This window comes from Pollicipes pollicipes, unplaced genomic scaffold (genome assembly GCF_011947565.3).
Source record: "Pollicipes pollicipes isolate AB1234 unplaced genomic scaffold, Ppol_2.1 Scaffold_7261;HRSCAF=8764_pilon_pilon_pilon, whole genome shotgun sequence".
In the NCBI taxonomy this organism is placed as follows: Eukaryota; Metazoa; Arthropoda; class Thecostraca; order Pollicipedomorpha; family Pollicipedidae; genus Pollicipes; species Pollicipes pollicipes.
In genome coordinates, this window is record NW_023597054.1 from 46,271,705 (window position 1) to 46,285,521 (window position 13,817).

Genomic DNA, 13,817 nt, shown 5'->3' on the forward strand with positions numbered 1-13,817 from the left:
CCTATGGATGAAGAAGTATCTTACTGACCTTACCAGTTATGATGACTGTTTTGGCTTTTCCTTTGGGAGAGAGACAAAACAGGGACACTCTAGGGCGTTTTTAGTGTATGTATTGAGCCGTCAGGTTCAAGAATAAATATAGAGGGTGGTATGAGCCTCACAAAGTTCCAAGAGCTGCACAGGTTTCCTTTGTGGCATCTGTTCTGTAATGGGCTAAGTATTTGGTGTGATCAAAACATAGCCTCTTGTGTCAGCAGATGAGTTGGATAATTTAATTACATATTTGTTATATACTGAACTGAGGATTATTGAATAAATGATCCTGCTGAAGCATGCTTGTCAGTGGTAATTAATGCCTTAAAGATGTTTTGATTCCAGGATGACTGTAATGGATGACAGTGATGATGTTCTGCCTGATGCCCAGTCTGCAAAAGTTTTCTATGGGAAGTATGAACCAAAAGAAGTGCTTGGCAGGTAAGAGATACTGGGTCTTAAACCTGACCTTGCAACATGAATTTCATACACCACTAACAGATATTGTCATGTTTGATATGATTCTTGATTTGTTAATGCCAATATAAATCTGTTCGCTGGAAATGAAATAAGGTTCCAATAAAGTGATCACAAAGTGTGTGGTATATTACATGTGCTCCAGTGTAGGTATATATTGGTACCTCATGTTAAGAAGAGTATTGTATATCATTTGTTGTATTTAAGGCAGAATATATAGTAAATAGTCATAAAACAGGTGGATTCATGCTCTTACCTTCAAATTGTAATAAATTACAATAGTAAGTTCCCAAGCACCACACACACTCAACAACTTTGGTCCCCCAGCGCCATTGTTACATTGTCGGTGTGTGGTCACCACATCACTGCTTACCAAGAACCATAAAAATGTACTGGGCCAAGGTAACAATGATAATGCAATGTGCTATGTTTCTTATTGCATGTAGGTGAGTTTAAGAAACATACAGGCCAGAATAGACCAGAACCTAACCTAATCTAACATCAGAACCTAACCTTTGTCCGTCCCAGTGGCTCAGTTGGTTAGAGGGTTCGAGTCGCTTTAGGGCGCTCGCTATTTGCCCTTGACAGGTATGGCCTGCGGCCGGTGGTAGCGGTCATGCTAAAGGTCAGTTGACATCAGAGGGCAGGACGGACCGTGCCGAGCATTGCAGCACGTTAAGAAGCTTTCGGTACCAAATTTTGTCGTTGACATGGAATTGCGCGATCGGATGGTGGGGGTCAGGGCTCACACAACAAGCACTGCTTAGCATGAGCTCTGATCCCGGAAATCCATCCATTCAAAGCGTTCAGATCAAATCTTCTAATCTTTTTAAAAAATCTAACCTAGCCTAACCTAACCTGACCTAACCTAACCTAACTGCCCAACCTAACTGCCCTAACCTAGCCTAAACTAACCTATCCTAACCTAACCTAGCCTAACCTAACCTAACCTAACCTAACCCCCTGCCCTGCCCCCTTCAACCCAGTGTCCCATTGGCATCCATGTTCCATGCCATATATATGTACTCTGGTAAGGAATTTTGTTTAGCTGCCATGTTCTCATTTTGCTTTTCATTCCCCACCCAAAGACATCATATTTGTCGACCTGCATGTATGTTGACCAATCTCCAAACAGTGTGGAAGGCTGCTTGGATAAGCAAGAAAGACATAAGTTTTAAGGTAAGAGTTTAGATGACCTGATTTTTGGTTATTTACAATATGTTCTGCCTTAAAAATGACAATTGATGTACAATGCTCTTTTAATCTCTACAATGCTTCTTTTAACATAAGGTGCCAATGTATGCCATGACCTGTACTCCTGTTTTCATGTCCAGTAGATCATGAGTAAGTTTGAGGGTACATGCTTGTGAGCATGTGTAAGAATTTCAATGGGAGAAAAGTCATTGCATTTTCTGACAAGTGCAGCAAAAGATGTAATGAAAACTAGAATTGGCCATGTGGTAGGGCTTGAATGACTGCTTTGTGATCATGATAATGCATTTGTCACATTTATCCTGTGAGCTCTTGCAATGCTGATTGTGTTCTTGATGATGCATTGATTGACTACATTTTGTGTATGAATCGATGTGTGTAGTCTGATGATATGTGATGTATAGGCTGATCTTTTAGTGCAATGTGTGGACGAAAAGTTGTGGAGCCTGTGTAAGTGAGAGGAGGTTAAAAGTTACAAAGTTGTATACACTCTCAAGACTGGCACTTTTACTGCACCAGTGTTGATTCAATCGTGTTCAACATCAATATTTCAGAACAAAATACTGTTAAAAAGTTTCTTCCCACAGCCCTTTACATTTCTGTTTTTGTTGTTAGCCTTAAATTTGGCATGCCAGCTGTGCCTGTATCAGGCAAGGCTTTATGGTGGCCTGTGTTGAGTGAGAGCTGGACAGATGTACCTGGTGGCTGCACCACATGCTGACCTGTGCATTCGGGACTCCAGGGGTGTGAGCTCGACTGTGCGACGCTGCGTGGACAAGGAGTCAGGAGTCGAGTATGCCGTGAAGATCATTGATATCAGCGAAGCCGACCATGGCTCTGACATTAAAGAGTCAACACACCGGGAGATTGAAGTTCTGCGCATGGTACAGGGCCACCCCTATGTCAGTGAGTATTGTAACCGATCCGGTCCTGTGGCTGCCGCGGAGCCTGGGACACACCATATTCTGCACTGTCCGTTTGGTCTTGTTTGATGTGTGGTGATTCCGGCTGTTTGACTCGCTCACTTAATCCTGTCACAATGCTAGACCTATGGAGTGGTCCTGTTCGACCACCTCTAGATTGGGGTTTGCTGCCTATTGCTCCTCCCTTCGCTAAAGATCGGTCAATCAAGGTCGAACCGGACGGCTGTCGACCCAGCATTTATACACCTTGGGCTTGGCGAATGGGGCCTTGAAGGATTGGATAAAGGCAAGGGATAAGCACCCACTGAGACGTGTGCGTGGACGCCGCCGTGAAGCTGGACGTACGGCGGCGTTGATTTATATTTTCATCCTGCACACCCTACTTCATGCACTTTGGAATGCTGTATCACTCTTGACATGTGCACACTGTGTTTCAGTTGAACTGCACGACGTATTTGAATCGGAAACGCATATATTCCTGGTATTTGAGCTGCTTAGGCAAGGAGAGCTATTCGACTACCTCACGACTGTCGTCACATTGTCCGAGAAAAAGACAAAGTGAGTTATCAGACTAGAAATTACTTTTCTCTCCATTTCAAAAGGCACAATGGGTACCTCTATTCAGATTTTTTTGGAATCCATGTATTTTAATAAATGCAACACATGTAATGTTGGTGTTCTTCCCGCCATGGATCGTCCCGCTCACAGCTCACAAGGCATGCGTTCAGATCTGCTTTGCAACATTTAGCTTCCCCATACGATGGCAGTCTCATCGGCGGTTTACGGCTTCTTTAGCCACAGGCCTTGAATAGTTCACAAACTCATTAGTCACTTGGTGTTGAGGAATTAAATGCGGCTTGAGTTTCCGGCCGTTCCCGCTATAAAGCGTCAGCTTTTGCCACTGCGCGAGGACCGCAACTGACCTGGGGCGGCCGACGGCAGACACATCATGAAACAGCTGCTGGAGGCGCTGCTGCACGTGCACGACAAGTCGGTGGTGCACCGCGACGTCAAGCCCGAGAACATCCTGCTTGACGACAACCTCGACATCAAGCTGACCGACTTCGGCTTCGCGCGCATCCTCCGGCCCGGCGAGGAGCTATACGGTGAGGCGTCGGCGGCGCGGATGGGGCGCGGTCGCGCTGTGCCGCCCTGCCACCCGAGCGCCGCCGCGCTAGCCTGGTGCCTCGCTCCAGGCGCGCACGGCCACTGCAGTCCGAGTGTTCAGTCGCTGGTCACAGCCGGAGGCCGCCGCAGAACCTGCTCTCGCTGTGTTGTGAATCATTCGGGAAGATGCCATCCGTCGTCAGTCGAATGTGTGTAAAGTGCAGGCACAGCGACGGGCTCCCCTTGGAAGCGGACGTATCGGGCTGCGCGCGACATGTTGTGCGGGAAAGGTCGAGTTTTAGTGCTGAAGCAGCACAAGTACTTCCTACACCTGATCTATGGTTGTGGTCCAAACGGCATTCACGAGTGAGCCGTTGTGTCTGCTTATGGGGACACGTGGTTAGAGGCAGTCAGTGAACTAGGTTTAGTAAGAAGCCGGTGCACCCGCCGACTTGCCTCCGGTGCGTTCATTTCAACGAGTTCCCACATGTCTTTGGAAGGCTTCCGAGGGTATTTACACTGGGGATGCGGTAGAGCTGGGCCTCAAAGCTGGCAATGAGTTTATGTCACTTACTGGTTGTGCCGTGTTGAAAGAAGTGTCGAACGGGAATGGCTATCAAAAGAGAACAACGCAGGATTTCATGACCTAAGTTGGACGTCATTACACTACTTATTCTGACCAAAAACGGGCTGAAGCGTCTCAATGCTCCTTTTAAGAGGGGACGTCTGCGTTGCGTCATACTGCGCCCGCAGTCGCGTCCAAACAATGGTCGATCCGCAGCGCCGGCTGGTGGTGAGGCCATTGGTTTGGTAGTGCTGCCATTTCCGATCATGTGACCGGTACCAATAGCGAGGAGGTTGGGCTTGGAATAAACCGATATGTGATAAGATTATCACCGAAACTGATCATAAAACAAAAAATAGAATTATAATTATGTTCAAGTTAAGCAACTGAAGCGTGTTTTAGCCGCAAAGGAAGCATCTCACATTTTTGTGTTGATTGTTGCATCTGACGTGTGCGATCTGATCAGTAGTACCAGTTTTCTCGGAGTCCTTCTGAATAGCTCAAAATTTCGATTGGAAGTAGCCGACCCTGCGGAGAAATCTAAGTTGACTCTTTGCTCACCACTATGAAAGAGACACATTTCATTTGCCCGCTTTTCAACTCGTGTGTTCTGTAATGTTTGCAACACCCAAATGTGTCAAAATGCTCGTGTAACAAACGTTCCGAAAGTTTGAAACACTGTTTAGACAGAAGGATATGCGAACATGAAGCTATTATTCCGCGAATTCGCGAATTCAGAGTCATACTATGACTGATTTCTCCGCTCTGGCGTTTATCGCAGACTTTTTTTCGAGGCGCACTTTGATTTTGGAAATAGGAATGTCATGATCCATGTGACGTACTGGTCCAAAGTTCACCCAATACATTTATCGGTAACAGGCCATTGTCCGCTGAGGTAATCACAAAGTTCCTTTATTGGCACCAGTAGAGGTGCGCACGGTCATTGTCATGACGACGGTGGTCGACTGCGGGGAAGAAGCGTAGCAGCACTGGGTAGTGCTGCCACGAAGCGTGGGCAGCGTAATTTGGACTCGAAGGTCATTCAAATTTATATCCTTGTTACGTACTGGTGATGTAGCAGTGGCACCACCTAGGGCTATTATGGGACGTAGCTAGTCCCGAGGTCCTTTAATGATGATTTGTTGGTAAATATATTGGTGTGCCACAATCTAAGCATGCGCTTTTGGGAAGCCAGAGGTACGGGGCTCGATTCCCCGCGGTGCCCGCCCTTCCTGCCAGGGTGAGAGGCAGGTGACGCCATATAGCCTCAGCAGCTAAGTGAGTCGTAAAGCCCCAATGACACACACGCACACGCACACGCACACGCACACGCACACGCACACGCACACGCACACGCACACGCACACGCACACGCACACGCACACGCACACGCACACGCACACACACACACACACACACACACACACACACACACACACACACACACACACACACACACACACACACACACACACACACACACACACACACACACACACACACACACACACACACACACAATTTAACCATCTCTGCTCAGATTCCGCTCAAAAGCGAAACAATCGTTTCCAACGTCTCCACCAGGGTCATGGGTCCGTGCTGCTGACCCCAGTTGGGTAGGGCAGCGCCGCGGGCCGGCGGTGAAGGGGCGTGAGGGGGGGGGGGGGCGTGCCGGCCGTGGTCTGAGTGGTGGCGCGGCGGCGCGCGCGCGCACGTCTGTGTGCAGATCTGGTCGGCACGCCGGGGTACCTGGCGCCGGAGTTGCTGCGCGCCAACATGGTCGAGACGGCACCCGGCTACCGGTTTGAGGTGGACACGTGAGTCGGGCCGTGGCCTGCCTGCGTGCCTCGCCGTGTTCGCTGCGCCGCTGCTCGCGCCCGTCCCCTGCACGGTCGTCCGCTCCGTCCGTTGCCTCCACGCAAAGCGACGTACGCTGGGCAGGCGACGACTGTTTTTGGTTTGCGTAACGGCTGCTGCCCCGCTCTGGCGCTGGAGTTTGGTTAGCGCGTAGTGCCTGTAGTCTCGTGCCGCCCGTCTGTGCAGTTTTGGCTGTGACCGCTGTTTGGCGCACGGCCGGTCGGTGTGAGCGACTGCGACCTTGATCTCGGCTTCCGGTCTGGCGCCAGTCGTGTCTAGTCGGCATGCCCGTGGCCGTGTCCGCCTGCTGTACAGCCTTGTCTGGGTCGCCCGCTAGCGCGCCTCTGTGCCCCCACCGTTCAGATATCCTGGGGACGCCCGGCTACATGGCGCCAGAGCTAATCCGCGCCGGCTTGTACGAGGAGGCGCCCGGCTACGGCCAGCCCGTCGACCTGTGAGTTAGAGTCGGTCGGCGCTCTCGCCCCCGCTGCACGTGGACAGGACGGGGCTGCAGGTCTGTGAGTCAGAGTCGGTCGGCGCTCTCGCCCCCGCTGCACGTGGACAGGACGGGGCTGCAGGTCTGTCGGTCAGAGTCGGTCGACGACTCGCGTGCGCCCCCACCCCCGGTGCACGCGAGCAGTATGGGCTGCAGACTTGGCCAGCACTGCATGCAGGATGTCTTCGGTGTGACCGTGTAGCCTTTGGAAACGAATATCCAGTCATTGTTGATGTTTGGTCGGAAACTATGGAGATCATTGTTTTTGTCCCTGCGCAAGAAATTGCTCCTCAGCGCAGTAGCGTTTCTGATTTGTTTTAACAGCTGATTACGTTTCAGGTGGGCCTGCGGAGTCGTGATGTACACACTGTGAGTCAAACCACTCAACCATGGTTGCTCGCCTCCATCAATATTGGATGAAATCGCTTTTGCTCACAATCACTGGCTTACTTTCTCAATACTTTCTGCGGATAGTTATGTCATGCTGTATTGCTTTCCCACGAACTCCCGTATCTACCGTTCCTCTTTCGTCGCCTTCGTACCAAGTCATCACCTGCCCTCACTGATCTACTAATTCAAACAGCTATTCGCGTGCTTATTGACTCGCACTCGCTCATTATTTGGTATCGTTGTCGCTGCAGACTTCTCCATCATTGCCATTTGGATCATTGCTACTCGAAAAGGCATTGCTTGGTTTGTTCCACGTGGGTTGGCAAGATTAAGAATTGCAACAATATCAGCTTTCATATTGAGCTGTTGCCTGTGTGCATATTTGGGGAGGCGGTATGATCACATCGCCGATGTGGAGCGCGCCCATCGGCCCTGCCCCGTCAGCTGGCGACGGCACCGCGGAGTGTCGGCAGTGTATGCCCGGCCAGCCGGCGGGCCGCGTCGACCGAGCGCGCCCATTTCAGCCATTGCCACTGGCCTGAAGGGCGCCGCGCTCTGTCGCCAGGCTGGTCGGCTGCCCACCGTTCTGGCACCGCAAACAGATGGTCATGCTGCGCAACATCATGGAGGGCAAGTACACGTTCGGCTCCCCCGAGTGGGATGACGTCACAGGTGAGGCGACCCGGCGAGGCTGCGACCGGTCCGGCGGCGCGAGCGCGGGAGGCGCAGGGCCTGCTGCTGAGGGAAACAGCGCACCCGGGCGTCGGGCGTTGTCTCCATAACGTGTGGACGAGGCGGATGTCCGTTTATGGGGCTGGGGGTTGCTCCGTGTCCGTGTGACGCGCAGAGGACAGGCTGGTGTCGTTCTCGTACGCGTGGTGAAGCTGCCTTGTGTGGCGAGCCGCCTCGGCTGAGACGGCCGGCGCCACCTGACCGCGCGACCCGGCCGAGCCGGCGCGACCTGACCGCGCGCGCCCCGTGCGCCGCCAGACGCGCCCAAGGACCTGATCGGCCGGCTGCTGACGGTGGACCCGGCGCGGCGCATCACCGTGCGCGAGGCGCTGGCGCACCCCTTCTTCCACCGAGTCACGGTGCGTGCGCAGGCGCGGGGCCGGCGGCATGGCCGTGCCGCGCCCGGCCGCTGGTCAGCCACGCTTGCGGCGGCGGGTGCCGGTGCCGGTGGCGGGGACGGATGTGTGCGGTGGGCGCGGCAGGGCAACGGGGTCTCGTGAGAGCCGGGTTAGCGCGGCTGATCTGGACGAGGGGGCGTCAGGGTGCGTTTGGTGTCAGGTCGCACGCGCGCTCGTGCGCCTGGGGCCCCGGTTGAAGTGTTCGGGCTTTCGGGTGCTTTGACTGCGCGGCCGTATAGCGCGGCCAGTTGTCATATCAGTTGCCCACTGCCCTTTGCACTGCTTTTGGAATGTATTTTGCACCGGCCCGGCGCTGACGACCGGCCAGATGGTACGACGCTAATTACATAATTGGCTTCTGTAAGCGATCCAAGCATACCGGAAGCAACCTCAGTGATGGTATAAGGGGCGGTGGTGAGGCTATGGCACATCTGTTTGTTTGTATGGGCTTTTGCTTTTTGGTGGCCGTAGCTGCTGGTTCGGGAAAAAATATTTCTGCCATGAAGTCACTCAAGCCGCACCGTAACATTCTTCTGCCTTCTACAGGAAACATAATTATTGCAACGGAGGGGATTAGTTCGTCGCGTTTGGGCGCGGTTGGGAAGGGGAAGAGGGAGAGCATGATTTGTCTCATTCTTAGTACCACTGGGTGGCATATTTTGTCCAAACCATAACCCGCTTTTTCGTGGTAGAATCGATACGTTACAACTAGCATTGCTTGCGCGAAGTGCCTCAGCGCATTGGCGGCTGTCCGTGGTAGTTAGTCTGTCGTCAGAACGTCAGCGTCTTGCGTTTTTTGTAGCCTCTGTACGCTGAGGAATCGTGTAGATTTGCTGTGACGCAGTCGCAACTGCTCCACTCCACGTGGTGTACTTCAGGCCTAGCACACCTAACACCGGATCCTCGGCCCCATGGCCGGCCTGTACGCAGGTGGGGTTGTATTTTTCCCGGTGCTGATGACAACATTTACGTTGTTTGGATGATATAGATATGTCCCGAAAATGGCTGTTATACTGGGGGCGGAATCAAATTAAACGGCACAAGCTCTCACTATAAGTTCGGTGTTCGTAACATCTTGACCACATGCCGGTGACGCGTCCGGCCCCAGACGTTGGTACGCCACGGGCGACAGTGCACGCAGTGTTGGCCGTGTCCTCACTCGGCTCTTCAATGTGGAGACAGGACCCGAACTGCTCTGTACATGCGGCCCTGGACGGCACCCCTGCAGCCCCTCAGTCACCGACGGGCACTGGCCGACCGGGCCTAACACAGTAAAGCCTGACCTCTCCCTCGTCCCGGTTGTGGGTCTGTGCGAGAACGCGTCCGCTTGTCGCTCTTTTGTCGCATGCCTGGCCTGGCCAGCCGCGGCCGCCTGGGCCGGCTCGCCGCCGCGGCGTGCTGGCGGCGCGGCCTGTCTGTCTCGGTCCGGCCCGCCCGCCGGCCGCGTGACCGCCGCCGGCTGATCGGTGTGCGTGTGTCTGTGCATGACAGGACTTCCCGTCCTGCGTGATCGTGCCACCGGAGGCTGTGAAGGAGCTGCCGCCCCGCCAGGTGAGAGGCCACCGCTGGCCTGGCCACTCAGCCAATTCAGGTGGCACGCACGCCCGGGCGACCTCGCACCGGCCCGAGTCAGAGCACGCCGCCAGGCGGGGAGGGGGAGGGGGCCTGTCACCCGACCCAGGGCTCTCGGTGTTCCCTCAGCGACACCTGACGGCCACGCCGGTGGTGATCTGCGATCCAACCAGGGGTCGCTTCCGTGAGCCGACCCTGTTGCCGAAGAGTGAGTGTTCGCGTAGATCCGATCAGTGTCTCTGAGAGGCGCCTAAGATGGCGCCGCGAGGCTGGGGTGACCGATGGACTGACACAGGGCCGGTCCCCGCGTGATCACGGCCCTGTCCTGCCGACGCGCCGGTGAGTGATGAACTGCGACCCGAGCCCCCTGGTCGTCAGTCCCGCCCCTGTCCTGCCGACGCGCCGGTGAGTGATGAACTGCGACCCGAGCCCCCTGGGTCGTCAGCCCTGCCCCTGTCCTGCCGACGCGCCGGTGAGTGATGAACTGCGACCCGAGCCCCCTGGTCGTCAGTCCTGCCCATATCCTGCTGACGCGCCGGTGAGTGATGACCTCCGATCCGAGCCCCCCCCCCCCCCCCCTGTCGTCAGTCCTGCCCCTGTCCTGCCGACGCGCCGGTGAGTGATGACCTGCGACCCGAGCCCCCTGGTCGTCAGTCCCGCCCCTGTCATGCTGACGCGCCGGTGAGTGATGACCTCCGACCCGAGCCCCCTGGTCGTCAGTCCCGCCCCTGTCCTGCCGACGCGCCGGCGAGTGATGACCTGCGACCCGAGCCCCTGGTCGTCAGTCCCGACCCTGTCCTGCATTAGCGTGGTAGCGCGTCCTGCTCCACTGCAGAAGACGTTTTCGCTGCCTCCCCACCTAACCGTTTCGAGACGGTTTCCACAGTACCATGCTGCACAATCGCGCGGTGTCGGTAGCGTAGCTTTTTGTGGCCTTGTTTGTGACTGACGCAGGAGTCGACCCGCTAGTCAAAGGCTTCTGACCGCTTGAGGCTGCGCGCTATCTGCCAGCCTCCGCCGTGCTGAGCTTCGTCCCGGCCGTTCGCACCAGGGCGTCGTCCGGGTCCTTCGCACCGGTGCAGTGCCGTATCGATTGTTCGTCCAGCTGTGCTGTAGACGTTGGATTCTTTGTTTCGCCCCGCGATCACGGCATCGGAGAACTCGACGAGCACATGCCAGGTGCGGCGGGATTTCCTGGAAACGCCTGCATGACACCAACAAGCCAATGTTATGATTGTCGCATCGACGGCACTGTGGCGGCGGCTCGTGTTGAGGCATGAGGCGGCCGATGTCGTGCCCGGCACGCCTCTGTGACGGCGCCCTCCGCCACCGTCGCCGCCAGGCCCGCGAGCGTCCGTTCTCCGGCCGGCGCACGTTCCGGCTGGCCATCAACTGCGTGCGCGCCGCCGTGCGCATCCAGCGGCTCAAGTTCACGCCCGAGGCACTGTCCGTGTCGGTGGCCGTGCTCGACCCGTACCGGCTCAAGTCGCTCAGGAAGGTGAGCCGAGGCGGCCGGCCGACGGTCCGCGCCCGCCCGCGCCCGCGTGCGCGTCACACAGCCGCGGCGACTGACTGCGTCCGCACAAGGACGGCGGATTTATTCCGGAAGTAGCTGAAAGCGTGTTGTGGATGTTCGATGATGTACAGCTGTTGGTAATGCGATCGGAGTGCTGCTAGTGACTCGCTGAACTGATCATAGAGCTGTTGCCTACTTACCGTTAGGAGACTGGTAAAGGCCATAGAGGCAGTTTATAAAGCGTGGTATAGGCTTTACTCCCTGCTCGTTGTCTGCGACAGAGTGGTGATACTTGCGGGATGACACCCAGTCGAGGCCTTGGACGCCTGTGGGCGTCTGTTCCCATTCTATATCGTGAGCGGTGACGCCCGGTCTGTTTCAGATCATCGACGCGTGCGCGTTCCGCGTGTACGGGCACTGGGTGAAGAAGGCCGAGGGCCAGAACCGCGCCATGCTGTTCGAGAACATACCCAGGACGGACCTGCGTCGCACCGCCCTGGTCGCCGCCAGCTGAGGATGCGGTTGCTCGGGAGCGTCGGCGGCGTGTCCGCCCGGTGCGTCCCAGACGGCGGCCGGAGTGTCCGCCCGGTGCGTCCCGGACGGCGGCCGGCGTGTCCGCCCAGTGCGTCCCGGACGGTGGCCGGCGTATCCGCCCGGTGCGTCCCGGACGGTGGCCGGCGTATCCGCCCGGTGCGTCCCGGACGGCGGCCGGCGTGTCTGCCCGGTGTGCCCCGGACGGCGGCCGGCGTGTCCGCCCGGTATGCCCCGGACGGCGGCCGGCGTGTCTGCCCGGTGTGCCCCGGACGGCGGCCGGCGTGTCTGCCCGGTGTGCCCCGGACGGCGGCCGGCGTGTCTGCCCGGTGTGCCCCGGACGGCGGCCGGCGTGTCTGCCCGGTGTGCCCCGGACGGCGGCCGGCGTGTCCGCCCGGTGTGCCCCGGACAGCGAATGTGCGTGCCCCAGACAGCGGCCGGTGTGGCCGGACAGCGGTCGGCGCAGCCGCCCGGTGTCCGGCGGGCCGCGTTACCTGCCTCTCCAGTCGTATTATTAGAGCTTTCCCGGCGTGCCGCTGCCGCACGGAGCGCGTAGTCCTGACCCGCGCACTCAGGAGATGCATAGTGGGCGTTTTAGCAGTAGCGAGTAGCATGAGCGTGGACCGAGTGGGGAAAGGCGTGGCGTACTCCCGGCAAAGAATCGCACGACCTGGCTCTGTGGACGACGTGGATGTGGATGTTTCAGGTCGTTACTAAGTAGAAAAAACCACATTCGGTCCCAAACACATTGTCATGCGATTGTACACAGTGTATAAATGAAGCAACATTGCGCAAATGGTCCGCCACCTTGTGAAATAGTACTTTTGACGCCGGCCGGCGTCGTCCACAAGCGCTCCGCGGCGAGCGTGCCCGTCGCTGTGTGCCCAGCTCCCCGCCGGTCGGTGTCGTTATGTTGTCCCTGTCGCGGCCCGTTCGCCGGCGCGGTGACGTTATCATGTGACGGCGATTGAGGGCAGACTACAGCCTCTCACGGCAGGCGTAGGCGGCCCGGCGGTCTTTGCCCTTCGCTTGTGCATCCGGGAGCACGGACGGCGCGAGGACGGATCATGTGGCGGTGATTTGGGGAGGCCCTCCCCTCCCCGCCTCCAGCGGCTACGGAAGCGGCCCGGCGGCTCGGTGCCTCAAACCGTTTGTTTAGGAGTGCGGCCGTCGACCCGAGGACGGGCCGGATTGACGAGAACGAGTGCAGTGCGTCTCCGATTCGACGCGGGATTGTTTACGCTTGGAGAGCCTCTCGTACGCGGGTACAATGCGTGTCCTTGCCCACCCTGGCATTTTACTCGACATGTCACTGCAAGGCTGTCGACCTAACTCGCGATCTGTACGTTGTGCATCTAATTGAATACACGAAGGGAATTCGAATCGGTGTTTGGTTCTTACTTGCCTTCAGCATAGTGGATCGGCTGGACAGTGGTTGTCGGCATTGGGAGCCAGCTGCCGAAACAGGAGGCGAGCAGTCTCAAGACAGCCTGCCGTTTGTAATGTTCCGCCGCACGGTGTGGGTCTCAAGTCACTGTAGCGCCCGGCCGTCGAGATCTGGGCGCGGTTCCGACTCGCGTTATGAACACATTCCGCGGTTAGTAACGCATTCCTTTCCCACGGCACTCAAGCGCGCGCTGCATTAACAGGCACGTGCCTGGCAGGAGTCTCAGTGAAATACGTTTCACTTATCAGTGCACATATTTGCAACCAAAAACCTGCCGTGCGTGGCAGTGCGACGTCGCGTTTCGCGCATATCTTTGACGCATTGTTACGGTCCTCATTTTATTTGGACCTTACTTGGTGTTAAACGCAGCGTAGGCACTGGGAAATCCAGCATATTTTTCGACAAAAGGTTCTCTGCCCTCCTCCGTCATTCGTGAGCTGTCTGGAACGCCTCCTTCAATCATTCAGCCGTAGTTCGGATTGGCATAGGCAGTAAGACGACTGCATTCCTGTACTGTATAGCGCGAAACACCACGTCTGGATTACTTTGTTCGCACTGCAA

General features: G+C 56.3%; 2 protein-coding genes across 5 annotated transcripts in view; one reads left to right on the plus strand and one right to left on the minus strand.

The window, feature by feature from the left end:
• The window catches only part of LOC119111522 (prolyl endopeptidase-like), a 3,778-nt gene extending 3,580 nt beyond the window's left edge, over positions 1 to 198 (minus strand). Inside the window, exon 1 of the mRNA XM_037235337.1 lies at positions 181 to 198. Coding sequence (XP_037091232.1) covers positions 181 to 198 — 18 coding nt within the window. The remainder of the gene's footprint in view (positions 1 to 180) is intronic.
• A 98-nt stretch (positions 199 to 296) lies between these two features.
• On the plus strand, positions 297 to 11,866 carry LOC119112204 (phosphorylase b kinase gamma catalytic chain, skeletal muscle/heart isoform). Of its 4 annotated transcripts, none has more exons than XM_037236296.1 (11): positions 297 to 474; positions 2,465 to 2,628; positions 3,083 to 3,203; positions 3,588 to 3,751; positions 6,044 to 6,134; positions 7,010 to 7,039; positions 7,626 to 7,732; positions 8,051 to 8,151; positions 9,682 to 9,741; positions 11,105 to 11,260; positions 11,661 to 11,866. In XM_037236296.1, exons 1-11 carry the CDS (start codon positions 380 to 382, stop codon positions 11,790 to 11,792), a joined length of 1,221 nt encoding a protein of 406 aa, XP_037092191.1. In that variant the 5' UTR covers positions 297 to 379; the 3' UTR covers positions 11,793 to 11,866. The 4 variants fall into 4 exon arrangements, with proteins under 4 accessions (XP_037092191.1, XP_037092193.1, XP_037092188.1 ...); XM_037236293.1 differs by lacking the exon at positions 6,044 to 6,134 and adding an exon at positions 6,538 to 6,628 and having other exon boundaries at positions 300 to 474; XM_037236298.1 differs by lacking the exon at positions 9,682 to 9,741 and having other exon boundaries at positions 299 to 474.
• Positions 11,867 to 13,817: the final 1,951 nt, after the last annotated feature.